Source organism: Corapipo altera, unplaced genomic scaffold (genome assembly GCF_003945725.1).
Source record: "Corapipo altera isolate COAL_440 unplaced genomic scaffold, ASM394572v1 1b, whole genome shotgun sequence".
Classification (NCBI taxonomy): Eukaryota; Metazoa; Chordata; class Aves; order Passeriformes; family Pipridae; genus Corapipo; species Corapipo altera.
The window spans coordinates 1,122,863-1,142,868 of record NW_020884881.1 but is presented as its reverse complement, the minus strand read 5'-3'; the positions used below and the strand labels follow the sequence as shown (position 1 = coordinate 1,142,868).

Genomic DNA, 20,006 nt, shown 5'->3' with positions numbered 1-20,006 from the left:
TTTGGGCTAAGGTAAGTGGATTTAAGTGATCCAGTTATGTGTGCTCAGATCCAGACATGCATGTCTTCTGATATCTGTTTGTGAGTTCTTGTACAATTGTCATTGTGGTTCCTTATTTTTGCCTTATCACAACTTGTTTTAACAAACCTCAGAGTTTCTTTTGTGTATGGTCTCTAACATCCTATTCTGATGGTGGAGTGCCCAGTGCCTAACGTGTCAAGACTGCTGCTGCCTAATCTAGTCACGGGGTGTAGAAACAGCTCAGTGTTTGGCAGGCACAAAAATGTGTGCCAGAGGAATTTGCTTCCTGGCATGAAGGAATTCTCCATGACTATTTTGATCATGCATGAGAGTTGTGAAATACTGAAGTCATGTTAGTTTCTGAAGTGATTATAATTTGCCCCTGACTTAGATATTTTTGATTTCTGGGATAGCATCCTCCATGCAAAAGATAGCTTAACAATTCCATATTTAAGTGGATACACTCTGAACGTTTTCTCTCTCTCCTGCTTCTTGCTGGAATCTGCAATGGGTAGATTTGTTGCAGATTTCAAACCTGTCAACACCCAAATGTGTGACACCAGCTCTCAATACATGTGAAAGAACTAAGCTGAGGGACATGATAATATGTAACAGGGGAAGAAGATAGAAGTTCTGCAGGATACATTCTGTGCAGTGGAGAAAACTTTCTATAAACTCCATTTTGAAGTTGCACAACTCTCTTATCAGCCTGTGTAGGACAGGAGTTTGGACTTCATGACTCTTCCTTGCACTAGAGGAAACAGTCTATGCTTTTACTGCAGAGAGTTTTATGAGCTGCTTAAATCCCAAACCCAAGAGTATTAAAAATATGAGTAACTCCCAAGTTCAAGTGAAGGAAGTTCATGTTTTGAAAATTCCCCCTGCTGTTAGAGAGCTGCGTCACCCAGCAGCCTGGCTGAATCTGGATAACAGCAACCCAACCGGGAAGTGCAGCTGTGCACACGCTCGGACTTTTCTTTTGTGGCTGGCCAGTTCCGTGTGCACTCGCCTGGAGCCATGGCACAGCTCTACTCTACTGCTCCAGCCCCGCTGCTGTGCACCCTTGCTATGCTGTTCAAAATGTCTCTGTCTGTGGATCATGTGCCGATGCTGCTTTGGTCAACTCAGAGGTAAGAAATCTAATAGAATGTATTCCTGCTTATGCTGTTGCTCTGTGTGTGTGCGCGCAGAACTATATATTGTGTAGCGTCGATTCTGGTAAATCAGCTCATGGCAATAAAATTTTCAAATAAATAAATCTGCCTCTTGGCCATCAAACAACCCAATAGATCATTTTACCCATTTTTATTTATAACTTTGGTGTTCTAAACCGGGCAGAAAGAAGTAAATAAAATCCATAGTCTAAAAATCTGAAGTAGATGTGCTTTATTCACCCTAAGGCATCCTTGAGATGTCTGTCTCATGACTGTTGGAGACATTGTGACTCAAAGTCACACCATAAGGCAGTGTCACAAAAAGGAGCTGACCAAAAACTGTGTAGGCAACCTTAGTCCTTGCATTTCCTAACTCCTGAACCCTGACTTTTCACTTCAATGTTCTTTTTAATACAGGTTTTTAAATACACTGCTGAATATATATATACCAGTTATTAGAAGCAATTGCAGAGTCTTGACAGATCCAAAGAGATGAAATTCAGGGGTTTGTGTATAATTTATGAAATAAGACTGAACCTGTCTTAAAAGAACCAGAGATAGGCTCCTCTTTTTCCAACCAGGAATTTTATTCATGCAGACTTTAAGGATTTTGTGTGATTTCTAGGGATTTCCAGAAATATGGCAACTTGGGCAAGTTCAGGTCGATACTGGATATGTAAAGTTGTCAGAAGACTATGGGCCACTTATTTACTGCCTTTTACATGTGTCTACTCATCTATTATGCATTTCCGAAACCTGAAACTCTGTTCTCTATGAGGACCACTGCATATAGAAATCTAAAAATTTTGAAAAAGTTTGACTTGGTAGCTTTGACTTTTTTTTCCTGAAGAAAATAAATGGATATCTCAACATCAAGGGGTTTTTTATATTCGAAATACTAAGTGATTCACCCCTATATAAGATGGGCATATGTATGAGTAATAAACCTTTGTATTTAAAAACCAAGTAAGTGTTGGAAAGAGCTGTTCTTAGCATAAAAGTGATCCTAAGCATCTAAGAAAAGATCAGTGCTTCCTTTGTCCTACTTTCTGGTTTATATAAGCAACACACCTATTGTCAATATAAACAAAGTCTTATCAGTTAATCCCTCATGGTAATAAAAGCAAACTTTCCATCAAGATGCAATTATCAGCTTGTTCTACTGCAGATTGTTCTGGTTTATACAAATCTAGAGTAAGAAAATCAGGATAGTGGACTGGTTAAGCCAGTTTCGTGTTTTCAGAAATAGAAAATTTTCTGGAAGAAATCTTCCTTCTGCCATCTTTCCTTTGCATTTTGAAAGGAGAAGTTCTTGTGGAGCTGAAATTAGTTCTAGTGAAGGCTGATGAAGCAACTGAAAAGAAAGTTTATATATTTATTTATTTATTTCTAAAATAAATTAACTCTAACAGCAAATTTTGGTTGCTAACCCTTGACTCTGTGCTTTACATCTTGGTACTTTGCAGTGATGCAAGGTTTACAGTGCGTGATCTACAGGCCCACGAAATCTGGAAACTACTAATAAGAATTTTAGGAAAGTTAACTACAGAAGTGCAGCAATTATCAATGGATTTCTATTTACTTTGTAGGAACACGTCCCACCAGTTTAAAAGTTTAGTGCTTCACTGATCAATAGAAGCCGAGATTCACTGATCTATTCCATCACCCTTTGCCACGTTATCTGTTAGGATTTGATATTGAATAGTTGAAGAATACTACATTTTGTTCTTATTTAGAAATAGTCAGAGTTTTTAAGGCAAATCCCAGCTGTATTATGAAATGTAACACTTCAAAGTCTGTCTTATGCATTATTATTGTACTATAATCATGCTATTAAAGATAATGTTAGAGATGAAACCTGCAACTCACCAACACATGTAGTGCACAAAGCATAAGAGAAGTGTGATATCAGTCCTTACAGAGACATTAGTAAATCAAATACCTCTTTCCTCTATAAAGAAAAATGCAGATCTCTACTTGGAGAAAAGTGATTTTTAAAAAACAACAATCTTTCTCCATTCAACTTGAGAATAACTCAGTAGGTCACAATGTTGTACTTTCCACAAAGAAATAGTAATATATCACTAGATATTCTCCAAATAACTTTGGCATGAAAAATGTGCCTTTATCTAACATTGGCCTTTAAACTAATATTCCCTGGTTGCTTTTCAAAGCAGGAGAGATTGAGGAATTCTTATTGCATATGATAAACAGAAGAAATTTGATTTAGCCATTTTGAACCAATATTCAAAAGAATTTCTCTCCCTCCATAGATAAGAGAGGGAGTTTGAGGAAATAAATTCATTAAGTCTTGCAATTGCGCCCTCATGTGTTTGTTTTGGGAATGATTTTTGCTTATAGTAATTGAAAATATATTACTGCCTTCATTTATGCTATGCTTATATAGAAAAATTAATGCTTTGTTTTGAGTTTCCTTAAACTTATGTGCAGGAAAGCACATACATTAGCAAAGATGCTTGTCACTGTGAGCCTCCACAGCTGAGGACCCCTGGATGGTTCTGTGGTGGTGAGTCTGATGCACCTGCAATGTGGGTGACTGCACAAGGCTGTTGCATATTGGGACAGAAAATTTTGTGTGAGCGATCAATTATAGCAATCAATATGTGTGTTGGCCAACTGCCCGTTTCACCCCATGTCGTTGCTTACTGATCTCTTGCTGATCGCTTGAGGTGAAGAGTTCAAAGAGATGGACTGGTTGATTGCATTCAGTAAGGCACACCATCAGTGTATCCACAATCTGTGGCAGTCACATATCTCCGTTTCACCCTGCAATTCACAGTAAATCAGCCAGGAAAACATACTGACTGGGCAACAAAAATGGTGAAGAGGCTGGAGCACAAGTCTTACGAGGACTGGCTGACGGAACTGGGGTTGTTTATCCTGGAGAAAGGGGGGCTGATGAGAGACCTTATCGCTCTCTGCAACTACCTCATAGGAGGTTGTAGGCAGGTGGAGGTTGGTCTCTTTTCCCAACTAGCAAAGTGGCAAAAGAATTGTGAGCTTTTCTTGGTGTCTTGAACCATTCCATTCAGAAGAGCTTCTGCTGCTGGAAAGGTGGCTTTTCTGAGCAGCTTCTGCAGAATGATTCCTTCATCATGAAAACCTTAGGAGAGAACATGTTTACAATAACACTGAAGAGACATTTCTACATAATAAAAGCTTTTATTAAAAACTACTAGTTTATGACGACTTATGGTCTAGTCTGAGTTCTACTTCTCTTGACCAGCAACATACCTGCTGGTAAGTGTTTTGGGATTTCAGATTGCCTCTGAGAATTCTCTCTGAAGGTTTTCAACATATTCTTCTTCATTCCACTTAGTAACTAACTTCGGAAAGATGCAACTGTGCTGTTGCACACAGACAAGAAAATAGAGAAAGACATTACCCTGTTGGATGAAATTTATTCCTGCTTTAACACAATCAGTCAGATACAGGAATAAGTGGGCAAGTTATTTTTCTGTTGAGTAGAATGAAAGCAAACTAAACTGTAAACTTAATCTAAAAATGAGGATATCGTTATCTGCTGCTGCATATTTAAAGAAAGAAGAGGTATCATCATTGGTAGGAAATTTTACAGAAAAAAAATTATTCCTTTGCAGATCACAGTGGAATCCAGACCCTGCTATGCATGAAGGGCACGTTGTCTCAGCACAGGAGCTGACAGTACTCTTGCAATCTCTTTTTACCCAGAACTCCAGAAACCTCGTCTTGTTTCTGCAAGATAGGGTATGTGACATCGATTCCTTTTCTCTCACCAATGCTGAGTACAAGTCTACCTAAATGAAATGCCATGGCTCCTTCTCACCAACCTACTCTCTTTGTTTTTCAGCTTAGTGTAGATGATTTCACATACCTCAGTGAATCCTATGGCAACAAGAATCCGTTTCAAAATGTTCAGGCAAGCATTTCTCTCTTTTATTTCTTCATATGCAGTATTTAAAATTAAAAGAAAAAAAAAACGAGTAAGAAAGATGCAAACAGACAATAACTGGGAAAATGGAACTGAATTGCAGAAGTTTTTCTATTTAAATTATTTATTGAGATTTTTGCAGTTTAAGCAGATATATTAAAGGAAATCAACTGAATTTGCAGATGTGTGCTTTGTAGTTCTTTTATTTCTAAAGTTTTCAGAATTCATCATAACTGACAAAATTGTTCTTAAACATGCTGCAATTTTCTATTGAAAAAAAGAATATAAACTTGAAGACTGAGACCCCAGAATTCTATTTTGAAGCCACAGGAAGAAAGAAGTTATAGGAATCAATCATTTATTCCTTTCAGAATTTAATACCTATTTTATTTTCATAGCAATTGAAGGGAGTTAACTGTTTCATATTTGAATTAAGATATCAATAAATACTATAATAAATATAATGCTACTTGATTAATTTGAAATAAACTTCAGGCACAGAATTTAAAATGGAGTGCTCCTGAGTCAGTCAGCAGCTTCAACTTCTGTCCTCACTGAGAAGGTTTACAGATTTTGGGCACAGGATCTATGATTGTACTTATATGACAGTTTATCAAAGTATAATTAGACAAAATGTTCACACATGGAAGTGATAAAGATATTCCTGGAGGCAGTGCAGGATGAACAGAGTTAATGTAAATGATATCAGAGCACACAAAGAAGTGTAAATTCCCAAGCATTACACAGCAAGCACTATGTGTAATTAAATACATAAATATTCACACATTACCTATCTCTACAGCTATACTAAGAATCTCACATCTTCCTTGCATGGCTGAAACGGGAGATCTTTATCTCTTTGCCACATAACAGTATTTTAGCACTGATGCTGGAACAAAAACCAACTATTAAGAGTACATACATGGTTTTTCTGAGGAATGAATGGGAGTCATAATCAGTTGCAATGTAAGGATCAGTGGTTGTGTCTGCAGGCAGATGCACTGGTACTTCTCTGGTATGCCTTATTTTCTCTGGGTTTAACATCTCTGCAAGGCTGCGGCTGGAGCAAATTTTTGTTGCTGTCTGACTGCAGAACTGGTTTAATTTCAGAAGCTGTGTGAAACGCATTGCAATGAGTGGCATTGCAAGTTCCTAATGATGTGGTGGTCTTATTTAAGTAGGCCTTGGATGTTTAAGAGAAGGGGTATCAAAGTATATAAAACTTCCTTCTTTTGCCTTGTAATCAGGACTCTATCAGTACTGTAGATAGAGATTAGAGGCTCTAAAGGCTAGAGATGAGTCCAGAGACTAATGGGTTTAGAAATTAGGCAGTATGGTGGGTGGATTGAAGACTTACTGAGGGCTGGTGAGGAGGTCCTCAGATAAACAAAAGGTCATGTTGAAGTAAATCTTTGGTCTGTCTCTGGCAGAGCAAAGATTTAAACCTAAGTTTTCAACAGTCTGAATAAATGTCAGCCACTGTTTGCTTTCTAACCTTGCCTCTGTCCCCTCTCTGTCTTGGAGCTAAGAAATTTTTTCTCATTATGGCTTCTTTAAAATGGGAAAGTTTTTTTTTCAACAAATTGCTCACCTTAACTCCAGCACTTCCTAGATTTGTTCTGTTGGACTTTGCAATCTTGGTGCTTTTCTAGCATAGTCTGGGGGAGGTGAGATGCTGTAACATGAGTGAAAGAAAATGAGATGTATAAATTGCATATTTCTTTTTCACCTAGGTGCCTATACAGAGAGTTTTGTCAGTATCTATTGCACAGTTTAGTTTTTATTTCATAGGGTTTAGGTTGTAGGTCCAGAAAAGGATCTTTATAATCATTCAGTTCCATACTGGATGTAACAGAGTTTACAAAAATTTGCTCAGTTTCTACTGTATTAGTTGCACTTCATTTGAGATACTTTGGCTAAGAAATCCATTCTTAATCTTGCTATGAAAAATTGTTATAATATTCACTCAACACAGACCAAAGTGAAGGTCAAGTTTGAATTTTCTCATTGGGGAAATTAGAATCTTTAATGTTGCATAATCACAATTTTTTTACCTTCACAGTCTATATTATACAAGTGATCTGTTAAGCTACAACAAAAGTCCCATGTCTCTCAAGTATTCTCCTTTCAAACTACAGAAATGCAAATTTATTCATAAACCTAAACAGGAGATTTCACTTAGAATGTATATGTGCATGTAGCAGCATGCGTACTACAATAAGAAAGTGTTATTTGTAAAAGAGATATAAGCCTGTAAACCTCAGAGACGTTTTCAGATATTAGATTTGTTCAGCTACATTAGCAGCTGTTTTGAGCTTTTGGTATCAGTGGGTTCGTATGCTATAAAAGAATTCTATTTCCAGTTAATACAAAAGGAATCTTACAGGTAGATCATTTCTCTTGAACTTCCAAACAACTTTTAAATTAAATAATAAAATACAAAGGTTAGCATTTGGGGAACTTCTTTGTCAAGCAGTCCCCTACCCTACAAACTGTTTTTCTTTAATATTAGTTTTGGTTTTCCCTAGACAATGCTCAGCTCCTTAGAACTGCAATGTATGGTAACAAACTCCAATTAGTGGCCAGCTGTGCAACAGCGTAATTATGACTGTAAGTCATTGCCATTCGTGGTCCTATAACTCCATCGTATCATCACTCAGTGGTCATAGACTGAGAAATACTGTTTAGTCACATGTGATACAGAGGTCCTAGTATAGTTTTGATTTTCTTTATTTCATTTCTTTTAGTTTTATTACATTATTTTTTGACAGGGAAACATGCAGAACTGCATAATAATCAACATAAAATTCATCATAGATTTATTCAGTGACATGGTGTTTGGTTCTCTAGCCTGTTCTAAAACACTACTAATATTTTATTTTTCCAATTCTGATCACTATCAGCCTCTGAATTGCCATTTTCAAAGAGCTGTTGTAACCCTCAAGGTTTCATTATTGAAGGGTAACACTCAGTTCTGTTACCTACTATTGTGTAGATAAAATTAGGTTTGTTTTCTTCTCACCCTGCGCTCTGCTAAAATCAATTTACATTGAATCTTATCAATCATTCTGTTGTCCAAGAGGTTGTACCATAAGTTGCTTCTGTAGTTCATCAGTCAGCCCTTGCCTTGAATAATTCAGCATAATGAGTAGATTTCATTAGCTCAATATTTATATCGTTCTACCAGATAGTTTATGAACGTATGGAACAGAACAGACTCGAGTGCAGTAACATATATTTTTTCTACCCCTTGCTTGCTGTATCTTTACTTATCCTTTACCTACCTTCCTGTGAAGACTGCCTCTCTCTCACCAAAGCAGCTTCATTTCTTTAGCAGTCATTGCTTCAAGACTGCCAAATGCCTTTTGTGGATCCAAGTGGACAGTACCAGCTAGAGCTTCCTAGTGTGCATGATTATTGACTCCTTTGGAGATTTTCAGCAGAATTGTGAGGCAAAACTTTTCACAAAAGCCATGTCAAGCTTTTCCCCAATATAATCCTTCCTTGTTGTTATAGTCTGTATTTAATTCTTTGGAATACTTCCTCCCTTTCTTGGACTTCAGGTTTTCTTCTCTCTAGTTCTTTGGATGGTTCTGTAACCCTTGGGAAAAAAAAATCTTGTGTCATGTTTCCCGCTATACAGCATAGTAGTACGGAGGTTTGTTCAACAGTACTTCCTGTATTTGCAATACACTTTATTAGCAGAAGGACATCAGATCAGTTTTCATTAAAATCATAATGTATAGCTTTATGCATACATTTGAAGGATACACCTACAGTGTAAGAGTTTATAAGATAGATAGTAATTGGAAAGTTAAAATTAAATGATTATAACTTTCTTTGCAGTTATCACTGTGTGTAGAAACAGATGACCTTCCTAATCTGTTTAAATAGATTTTTCGTTTTTACACATAACCCATTGACCAATGCTGTAGAACATAAATACAATACTTTAATATTTTAAATGACATACAGTTAAAAAAAATAATCAAATTATTTCTTTTACATGGAAGAGCCTGTCTGCTTCAAACATAGGTTTCCAGATATTTCTGCAGCTCAAACAGGAATCTTTTTCCCAACTAATATTTATTATTATAGGACTGTCTATCAACTTTGATGCCAAATGAACTAATTCAGAACCTTGAGTAGACCTACATGATCTTTTACAGGCAAATGCATAAGTTTTTAACAAAGATTTCAACAATAAGATTTTAGTGATAGACCTAAATTTACACCATTCAAGCTTCAAATAGCTTAGGTGTAATATCAGTGCAGTTATAACACTGAAGTAAGGACAAGTAAGTCTGGGCACAGATTTATCCTAATGCAGCTACTTCAGGATGGCTAGAAATGTGGACAGTCATCCCAAACCTACCTTCAAAAAACCCTGACCAGTGGTATATGTCATCCAAGAATGATGTTTCTATCTGTTTCTCCAAGGAGATTGCTTGAAGGGACACTAAAGAAAGTAAACGTGCTCATAATCAGAGTAAGCTGCCCATAAACAGGTTATAGATACTGCATTTGGTGTAGGAAGTTCTGCTGTCCATCTGACAGTTCAATAGGAGGTTTTCTTCCCTCTCCCTTTCCCTCCCTTTCCCTTTCCCTTTCCCTTTCCCTTTCCCTTTCCCTTTCCCTTTCCCTTTCCCTTTCCCTTTCCCTTTCCCTTTCCCTTTTTTTCCTCTCTCTGTCTCTCCCTCTCCATCTCCCCCTCCCTCTCCCATTTCTAGCTACTGTGTGGTTGTACCTCTTTTCTTTAGCATGATAAAAAATCAGGTGTTTCTCAATAGTCCTCTTCATTCTCCACCCTCTTTTGGAGTTCTCATTTTTTGAACAAGCGTAGTAACTGAAACCCTAAAATGTGTAAAGTGACATAGGGGTATTGAAGAGAAAAGTGCACTGTTGCCAAATGTCAAGATGGACGAACAAAATGCATGATTAGAATGACTGAGGCTAAGGAATTGATATCCAGCTGTTTCTACCCTTCAGATGGAAAACAGTTGAATACCAACGGCTGGATGCTGAGACAGGTGGCAGTGTAGGATTGGTTAGGAGCAAAGGCACAGTTCAGATATTACTCAGTAATGATGCATTTTATATCTTATTCTACAATATATGAGTAATCTACTTAATATATATCCTTGGAAAAAGTGACTGCTGTCATTCTGGCTGCTACTATGGGACAAGGGATTAAAATATTGAAAAAAAACCGAAATCATTGAAATGCTCAGAATTTCAGCTCTAAATTCATATCTGTAAACAAACCAAAATTTATCTTTTCCTTCCAGGTGGTGCTAAAATTGCTGCTCTAAGACCTGTAAACAAGATCAGTGCTTTCTGCTCTATTTCAATTTCTGCAGTTTTTTATTTATTAGTCTGGCAAGTCAGACAATACTGCATAATCCTCTCTTATAAGCATCTATAGAAATGTGAAAATAACTAGCCCTTGCCTAGGAAGGAAAACGTGAACAATTAGAAAGAACCAAAGCAGGTCAAAAAAGTGGTAGGCAGCCAGAGACAAAAAGGAAAAAAGAACAGTAGGAGGAAAGTGTTAGCAACACTACAACACTTGCATCAGAGGGAGAGAAAGAGTCTGTAACAACCTGAATATCTGAATGTTGGATTAAGTGACAGACTTAGTCTAGACTTAAATGTAGAAAATGGGAAAGCAAAGTTAACAAGTTGTAATTAATTTCTCCAAGTCAGGTCTGTTTTTCTTATGACAGTAGTTAGTGAGTGACCTCTTCCTGACCCATGAGCCTTTTGTTTTATTTTCTCTTCCTTGTATAGTTGAAGAGAGCAGTGACAAAGCAGATTTGTTTGGCACCTGGCAACAGGCCAGAGTCAACCTACCACAACATTAAAGTTGGGGTACATTAATTTTGATAATTTTCAAGTCTTCATCTTGTATTTTGTTTCCCCAAATATTTAATTTTATTATCAAGAAAAATCTTTGGAAAAATGTTTTTTGACTATGAGGGTTTAAAATTTACAGAATGAGAATGTTTTTCAATTAATTTCACTCAAGTATTTTTATCAGAAACTCAGCTATGAGAATTGTAAATAAGCTGATGGATACCCTTATGCTTTATCATCTGAACCAATTCAGCCTGAGCTTTATAAACAAACAAAGCTACTTTTCTACTTCAAGTAGAAAGTACATGACATAAGCTTTGTTTGTTTTTGTGTCTGGAGGCTCTGTACATCCTGAAATATATAGCTTTTTTAATTAGCAGCTACAAATTAGACACTTGTCTGTACCATGTGCTGTACCACCAGGATGTACAGAGTGTTTATTATGCAAAATATGACTCTTTACTGAAGCTGCTGGAACTGGAGGTGTTTGACATTGTTCCTTGTCACTCACGAGGGCATTTAGTTAGAGGGTGGTGTGAGCTTTGGTTTTGGGAGCGTTCAAAACCTGTACGCTCATCTCCAGTACACTCTTAGCTTGAGAACTTCTACATCATCTGTCTCTCCTCTTACACCACACGTGTGGAAAGGGCAAGTAAGAAGATGGTGTAACTGAGCACTTTAAGCTTGCTGCAAGAATGTTCAGGAATAAGAGCAATGCAAGTGTCTCTCCACTGCCCCTTTCCAGAAGCAGGCTGCCGCCAGCATCAGGCTGGTGAGAATTCACGTGATGTTTACCGTGGTGGTTCCTCACCTTGAATATTAAATTAAGGATACTTAAAAAAAAAAAAAAAAGAAGGTTTGTGTGTAATTATTAAGCAACTAAATATTAAGCAAGTAAATAAACTGTTCATAAATTTATTACAGGAAATTCTTCAGTCTTCTCCTTCATCTTTAGTTTTACCAGCTGTTGACTGTGAGGCTACCAGGTATCTTCTGAGCTTTCTTCAGGAGTCAGGAGATTGGAAGTTAACAAATGTAACTAATCTCAATGTGTCTCAGCTGGAAGTGAATGCATCCGAAGGAAACTTACTGGTGGTTCAACTACAACCACTTGTCAGGTAGGAGCTTATCACAAACAGAACTGACCCACATGTGTGCATGAATTTTAGAGCTTTTGCAAACATCAGTTGTATTCAGGAAATTCAAAAAACAGAATAGAAGCTTACAGGGCTCTTACAAGGGTGAATTCAGTGTTTTTCAAAGCCCCCTGATGAGCTTACCAGGTATAATAGATAAATTATGTTGAGCAAGGCAGTCAGGCATGTCTATTTTGTCTGACTCATTATATGAGAACAAAGGGACAGCTGATAAAACTAAATGGCAACACACTTTTAGCAGAAAGGCTCAATTATTTTACTCAACACATGATTAACCTGCAGAATTAATTGCTAGAAGGCATACCAGGGGTCAAAAAAACCCTGGCAGAATAAATAAGCAAGCAACTAATCATGCAGACAAACCTGAAGCTAATATGAATAAAGAGACTGATTTTCATCACTCTGGAAGGAAGAGGTGGGCTATAATTCTTCATGTTTCCAGCCCTATGAGGACTGTGATTTAACAGAGGTAGAGTGAGACTGTTCCTTCAGGTGAATGTATATTTAGAAAATATAAGGCATAGTTGCTCAGCTGCTCCTGCTCTTTCTTCTCCCCAGCCTTTTACTTGGGCATTTGGACATCATGACATGCATGTCAGTGTAAGGTGCATATATCTGTGTCCGAAAGAAGTGCAATTCTAGCTGTCACATAACTTCACAGAAAGAGGCATGATACTTGTTTTAAGGAGCTCATGTACTAATGGTAGACAAGGGGCCAATACCAAATGAAAAGAAAGCTGCCTGAAGATTGATCGAAATAACATTAGTAGCCTAGGAAGTTTGAGGGGTTTAAGGAATCAGCTGAAGATTATGATCCTTGTACTTTTAATGGCTTTGTAGAAGAAAATGGTCATTAGGAGGAGACGAGAGAATGATGGAGGGACTGACACTGACTGTAATGCTTTTACTAGTCAGTATCTTCATACATTTGTGGTTCTCATTGTTTTTCCTAGAAAAGATTTTTAATTATTTTTCTTCCACTCTTTCTGTAGTGGTTTAAAAGAGATTTCCACCCTAGAAGCAATTGCTGAAAATGGTGAGTAATATGACCAAGATATAACCAACATTTCATCATTTAAGTCTGTGTTGTCACTGGAGCTGATTGTGTACTCTAGTTCTTGGTCTTTGCTTTTTACTATTTAAAGATTTTACTCCCCCCCATCTGTAGTACTTATAAGCAGACGATTATCATAGTGTTGAAATACTGAGTGTCTGATTCAAAATCCACCAAACTGGATATGGCTCTGTGACCTGAAATGTAGTAATAATTCATCTCTGCTTCAGGCATGGGCCTTTGTTCGTATTCCAAGTACGAACCTTGTGTCTCCATGCAGCTTGGACTGCCTCCTTGTTTCTCACCTTGCACACTGGGAGCTGAAGGTGCCAGGCTCATCCAGCAGTTCCAAGGCCTTGATCTCAACAGAGGGTGTCTGCACGAATAGGAAATGTTTTTCTAATCTTTGTAAAACAATTCATTGCCTTTGATATCAAAGTCTTTTATTGGGATTGTGGTTATTAAGGACTACTTGTTAGAGTTGAATCTTTCCATATGACACTATAAAAAAAACTTTTTCTTCCCTAACGTCTGGTTGAAAAAGAGATGCCATACACCAAAGAGGCACTGAGCGGCATCTCATTTTTTTGCAGGGCTTTCACTTACAACTCTAAATTAGGGATTGAGTTATAAGGTCTGCCAATCACTGACATGGTAGTTTTGGGAGTATACAGTGTAGTGTAGTGGGCTGATAATTAAACAGTGTTATTAGTGCCAATGACTGTTTCTGTTCAGAGCTGGGGGTGTAAAATCAGAAGGAGATTTGAAATTAAGAAAGAAGTATCTTAGTACTGAAATCATTAGTGAGTCCTTTTCTATGTTTTTGCAGTACTCCAAAATGAATGGGTTTTATACTCAAACAACCAGTTGAATTTCCATCTCTGAATGGCAGAGGAGTTATTTTCTCTTTTCTTGTCCCCAGAGCATTAAGCCTTGGCTTAATGTTGGCCTTGGCTAAACATTGGCTTTTTCTTTATGGGACAGTTCTTTCATCAGCTACACAGACTGTAGAATAAGCTTCCCAAACCATAGAATCATAGAATATGCTGAGTTGGAAGGGACCCACAAGGATCATTGAGTCCAGCTGCTGGCCCTGCACAGGACAGCCCCATGTGCCTGAAAGCATTGTCCAAACTCTTCTTGAACTCCGTCAGGCTTGGTGCTGTGACCAGCTTTCCTGGGGAGCCTGTTCAAGTACCCAACCACCCTCTGGGTGAAAAACCTTTTCCTGATATCCAACCTAAACCTCCCCTGGCTCAGTTTCATGCCATTTCCTCCAGTCCTGTCACTGGTCACGAGAGTGAAGAGATCAGTGCCTGCCCCTCCACTTCTCCTCGTGAGGATGTTGAAGATTGCAGTGAGGTCTCCCCTCAGCCTCCTCCACGCTGAACAAACCAAGTGCCCTCAGCCACTTCTCAAGTGGCTTCCGCTCGAGGCCCTTTGCCATCTTCATTGTCCTCTTTTGGACACTCTCTAATAGCTTAATGTCTAGCTTAACTGCACACAATATTCAAGGTGAGGGCACCCCAGTGCAGAGCAGAGCAGAACAATCACCTCTCTCGACTGGCTGGCGATGCTTTGCCTGATGCACCCAGGACACAGCTGGCCCTTTTGGAGGCCAGGGCACACTGTCTAGTCATACCACTGTTGTCTCAGGCCACTTTGTTTTGGAAAAGCAAAGTTAACGGGTGACCTGTGGGAGGACGGAAGATCAGGATATACCAATTCTTGGGTTCATGTCAGTTAGCTGTTAATTGGGAAAAAGATGTGTGGATCAGGGAAGATGTGCCACTTTGCATGACCAAGTGCAAAATCTGCACTACTGCTCTCATGTAGGCATATAATTTAGGGCCTTTAAAGTATAGTGGACAACCCGGGCCCTTTTCCTTGGAGAATTTGAAAATACTTCATGAGGTAGAGTTCTGATCACAGACAAAGATCTATATCAACTCTGTTCACAAAAGCTTCTCTGAATGAAGGAATTGCCTCTAGAATCTTCCCAAAGGCACGAGTTATAGATGCTACTGGTAACTATAGTTACACGTAGCTCCTTTCTGAAGTGAAATGCAAATAACATGTTATTTCAGAAAGCTATTGATTTCTTTAATGAAAGAGAAAACCGAAGTCAATCTGTGCATTTTTATAAGTATTATTTTTTTCTTCTGCAAATTTTAGTTGAGACTGATGCAAATTTCCAAAATCTATGAATCTGATGAGAATTTCCAAAATTTATGAATCTATGCTATGTAATGCCTTAGATCTCCATAACCAATATAATTACAGTAGTAGTAGTTAAGCAGTTGTTCTTCTGACTAATAAGTATATTTCTGATAGTAGATCCTTTTAACAATAATTTTTAGAAGGAAAATTTACATAGCTATGACTCTTGACTGTTATGAGGCAATCAGTTTGGTTAAAACCTGCAGAAAAACTAGTGCATTTGCATTCTTACAGAAGCTAAACATTTTACTCAGCCAGGAGACCATAATTAGGGTAAATAGAAGAGATTAAAGAGGATAATAATAAAAGCTCCATTTCCAGTAGATGAAAATAAAACACAATTTCTGTAAAATATAACCTCAAAACCTGAGAAATCTGTGTGTCCAGGCTATAAAATATCCATTCACCAGTCTGGTACATGGATGAGAAGTGGGAAGGCACTGAAACAGTAAATGTGAGTCTACTTGCTTGTTTCTCTAGCAGTCCAAATAACAAGACTAATAATGTTAATGATTCATAACTATTATGCTCCTTATAAGCAGATGTTAATATTCCTGCATAGACCTTGAAAATACTTATCGGTTTTAAGTATTTGTTGCAACTGCCTGTGGTTTCAGAACTGAAGGAGGATCTTCTGTAGAGGCATAATTGACTTCTTTGAAAGGTTCTCTCTTCCTTACTAGACTTCTCCTTCCTTTTCCAGAAATATTCCACCATATTTCTCCTTTGGCCTCCACTGTAGTCAACAGCAAAATTTTCTGTATCCTATTGAGGGTGCAGAACTAGGCTTTAAATCCACTGAAGCCAAAAGAAATATTGCTGCCAATATTATGCATATCATACTCCACACTAAGCACTGTGTTTTGAGTATTGTTTCTCAGTGATAGGTTCTGTATACTTTGTAATTCACAGAATAATACTTCTTAAACTTTATTATTTATTTATTAATTCATCCCTTGACTAACAGTATATGCATCCTGCTCTCATCTTTTAAGTGATTTCTTCTGCTCTTGTTTTCAATTACCCAAAGTTCAAACTTTTGGGTACTGTTTCTATGATACTTACTTTTCAGTTCCAAAACCACTGCTTTTTTCTGCACTGTTGTAATGTATTTTTTGGTATTATTTCAGTGAAATTTTGCATTTGTCAAGACACTGAACATGTTATCCCATTTTTACCTATTGACCTATAAATGGTATGAGCGCTTAAATTGCTTAAATAGAGCAAATAAGCTTAAACATCTAGCTCATTACTTCTCCAACTACTGTAGGATTTTAGCTTTCTAATCTTACAGAGTTTGTTAAATTATGCATATTTCTATTTACAGACAAAATAATCAGAAAAGTGACCATGGATCTGCAGGAACGAGGGATTCATTTTTCAGTAATTTATACTGCAGTGAGACCTTCAAGGGTGAGTAATCTTCAGTACCTAGAACTGTCAGATTTTTATCATTCAACAACTTAATGTTTACAGAGAAATGCTGTAGATGATTTTCAAGATTAAGCAGGAAAGCAATCTGTATTATATGAGGTTTTGACCAGAAAATATTACACGAATTTTCATGTACGATAGCTATATCACATAATTATAGAAGTTTTACTGTTCTAGGAGACCATAAATCTGCCATTGTCTTTAGAACTTATTGTTGTTTTTAGGAACTGTAAATTAAGGATTTTTTCTCCATTTAAGTCCAATGGTTTTATAGTGAATTCTTCATGGAACTTTATCAGGCTTCCTGCTGGTCAGTAAAAACGGTGTTATTAATTAATTGAAGGCTAGTAGTGTATCCATTTTTAAATTAATTGGTTTCATTCCTTTCAGTCAGTACTTAGTATTTACAGCTGGAAGGTAAAGTCTGCTAATAATCAGAACATCATTTATAGATCACATCATATCATGTTAACAGTAAGTAGCAATGCAGAATGGTTATTTATGAAGAGTTATTTTTTTGTATGACATTCAGGTTGCAATCGAAAAATATTCAATTTTTAATTTTAATGTGATTAAATGGAAGACAGTCCTGCCTTGAGGAAAACAGAATCCAGTTGCCATTATAAAGAGAAACATACAAGAAATGGGCTGAATCCTAAAAAATGCAACTTTGAAAGAAACACCTCTACCTGTTCCAGTGGTAACACATCTGAGTTCCTGATATGGTAACACAATCATAGAATCATTAGGGTTGGAAAGGATTTCTAAGATCATTTGACCAATCGCCTTTGACTGAACACCATCATGTCAACTAAACCATAGCACTAAGCACCACATCCAGTTTCTTCCACACTTCCAGGGATGATGATTCCACCACCTCCCTGGGCAGCCTGTTTCAATATTTGACAGTCCTTTCAGTGAAGAAATTCTTCCTGATGTCCAACCTGAACTTCCCCGGGTGCAGCTTGAGACCATTTCCTGTCATCCTGTCACTAGTTGCCAGGGAGAAGAGGTCATTCCTTTTGTTGTTAATATATTTATAAAAACACTTTTTATTATCTTTCACAGCAGTTGCCAGATTGAGTTCTAGCCGAGTTTTTGCCTTTCCAATTTTCTCTCTATGTGACCTAATGACATCCTTGTACTCTTCCTGAGTTGCCTGCCTGTTCTTGCAAAGGTCGTAAACTGTTTTTTTCTCTGAGTTTGCTTTGTTTTCTTTAACATAGATCCAAAATAAAAATAAAAATTACTTAATTATTGTGGCTCTTTACTGTTTGAAACCAAAGTCACATGGGCATTCTTAGCTGAAAATTGCATTTAGAACAATTGGAATGAAAAATATTTTTAATTAATGAAAGAATAGAGTTAAGAGAAGGAATTTTTTGATCGATTTTAAAAGTTTGTTGAATTTTAAATCTCTGCATATTTCAAAGGCTTTCTAAATTAAAGTAACACTTCGAGCAACTGAAGCACTTCTAAATAATTAAATCAACATCTTTTAAGATGTTCTACATTTTTTAAAAATTAGCAATTTAAACTTTTCTTAATTGTATAAATTGAATGATATATTGAATTTATAAATGCCATTTGAAACATTTTTTCCCCTCATGACAACTTTAAGTTATTTTACTGCACTCAAGGTACATCTGTACAGAGCTAGAAAAGACAGCATAATGTACCTTTGAGAGTTCATCAGTCTGTACATTTGCATGTAAACTCTTCTTAGTATGTATTGCATGTCTTTGGCTGTGCTTGAACCATGAAAGATAAGAACTGTTTCATAACCATAAGCAAAAGTACTTAACTCCCTTCACTTAAGCTATAAAGTTTCTATTGTATGATCTAGAAGCTCCCCAGTGATAGCCAAGATCCATACATATGAGAAGTAAAAGGTTTTAATCATATTGAGAAAGAGTTTACATTACTTAGTGCATTTGTAGATCAATAGCAGGTCATTCAGTATGAAAGATTTGCATTTACTAAGTTGTCTTATTCTCAGTGATTAAGGAGATCAGCTTTAAGTATTACACTTTAAAAAATAAAAGGACAACTCCTAGTCACTTAAATTAATTTTATACGATGAAGCTCCCAAAAATGGGCATTTTTGAGATGCTTCTCTCCCACAAGCTCTACGTCCTTGCTGTTGGGCAGTTAATGGCTTAAAGGCATCATCACATTACGTTCATTTGTTCTTCCATTGCCTCAAGCAGAGAAAAACAAACGTGAGAAATGCATATGTTGGAAAAGGTTCCGGACTGATATTATTGGCTTCACAGAAAGTGAATTAATGAGACAGGAAGAAAAACTCCCCTATGATTGAGCCTCTTTTCTGATTTGATGAGAAAGAGCTGTTTGGTTTAGGCAGTGCAGACAGAGATGCCTGTGGGCTATCATAATTATCAGTTCATTACCCCAGTGCATGATGGAGATTTGTTCAGGCTGGCTCTTGTTCTGTTCCAATTTCAGCATGATTGGAGGGCTAGAGCACCTCTTCTATGAGGAAAGGCTGAGTGAATTGGGATTGTTCAGCCTGGAGAAGGGAAAGCTTCAGGGTGAAATAATTGCAGCCTTTCAGTACCTGAAGGGAGCCTAAAAGAAATCTGAAGAGGGACTTTTTACAAGGGCATGTAGTGATAAGACAAAGGAGAACGGCTTTAAACTGAGAGTATGTTTAGATTAGATATTAGGAAGAAATTCTTTACTGTGGGGGTAGTAAGGCACTTTAAGAGGTTGCCCAGAGAAGTTATGGATGCCACATCCCTGGAAGTGTTCAAGGCCAGGTTGGATGGGGCTCTGAGAAACCTGATCTAGTGGAAGGTGTCCCTGCCCACGGCAGGGGATTGGAACTACATGATCTTTAAGGTATCTTTCAGCACAAGCTATTCTGTGATTCTATGATTTGAAGCTGGAAGGCAGAATTAAGACTCTGAAAGAGAAACTACTTTCTGACCTGCTCGAAATGGTTTCACTAAGCAGTTCATGATTCCTCCCATCATCTCATAAAAGAGCCGCCTTCCTCCAACAAAGCAAGTGCTAAGTCTTATGACTCTTGTTCTGAAATGCTTTGCCTTCTAGGTGTGGCTGAGTTGGGGTGACACTGAGAGAATGACTTGTAACACCTAATTCTGAGCAAGTGAAGTGTATAGGTCTACATCTGAAGTTATCAACCAAGGTTCTCT

The 20,006-nt window shown here is 37.4% G+C and overlaps 1 protein-coding gene across 1 annotated transcript in view; it reads left to right on the top strand.

Annotated features, from left to right (window-relative positions):
* Window positions 1-949: 949 nt before the first annotated feature.
* ATP6AP1 (ATPase H+ transporting accessory protein 1) overlaps window positions 950-20,006 on the top strand; it is a 46,191-nt gene continuing 27,134 nt past the window's right edge. The window contains exons 1-6 of the mRNA XM_027639904.1: window positions 950-1,151; window positions 4,796-4,922; window positions 5,026-5,094; window positions 11,887-12,080; window positions 13,112-13,155; window positions 16,721-16,806. Of these exons, the coding sequence (XP_027495705.1) occupies window positions 1,039-1,151; window positions 4,796-4,922; window positions 5,026-5,094; window positions 11,887-12,080; window positions 13,112-13,155; window positions 16,721-16,806 (633 nt within the window). The 5' untranslated portion in view covers window positions 950-1,038. The remainder of the gene's footprint in view (window positions 1,152-4,795; window positions 4,923-5,025; window positions 5,095-11,886; window positions 12,081-13,111; window positions 13,156-16,720; window positions 16,807-20,006) is intronic.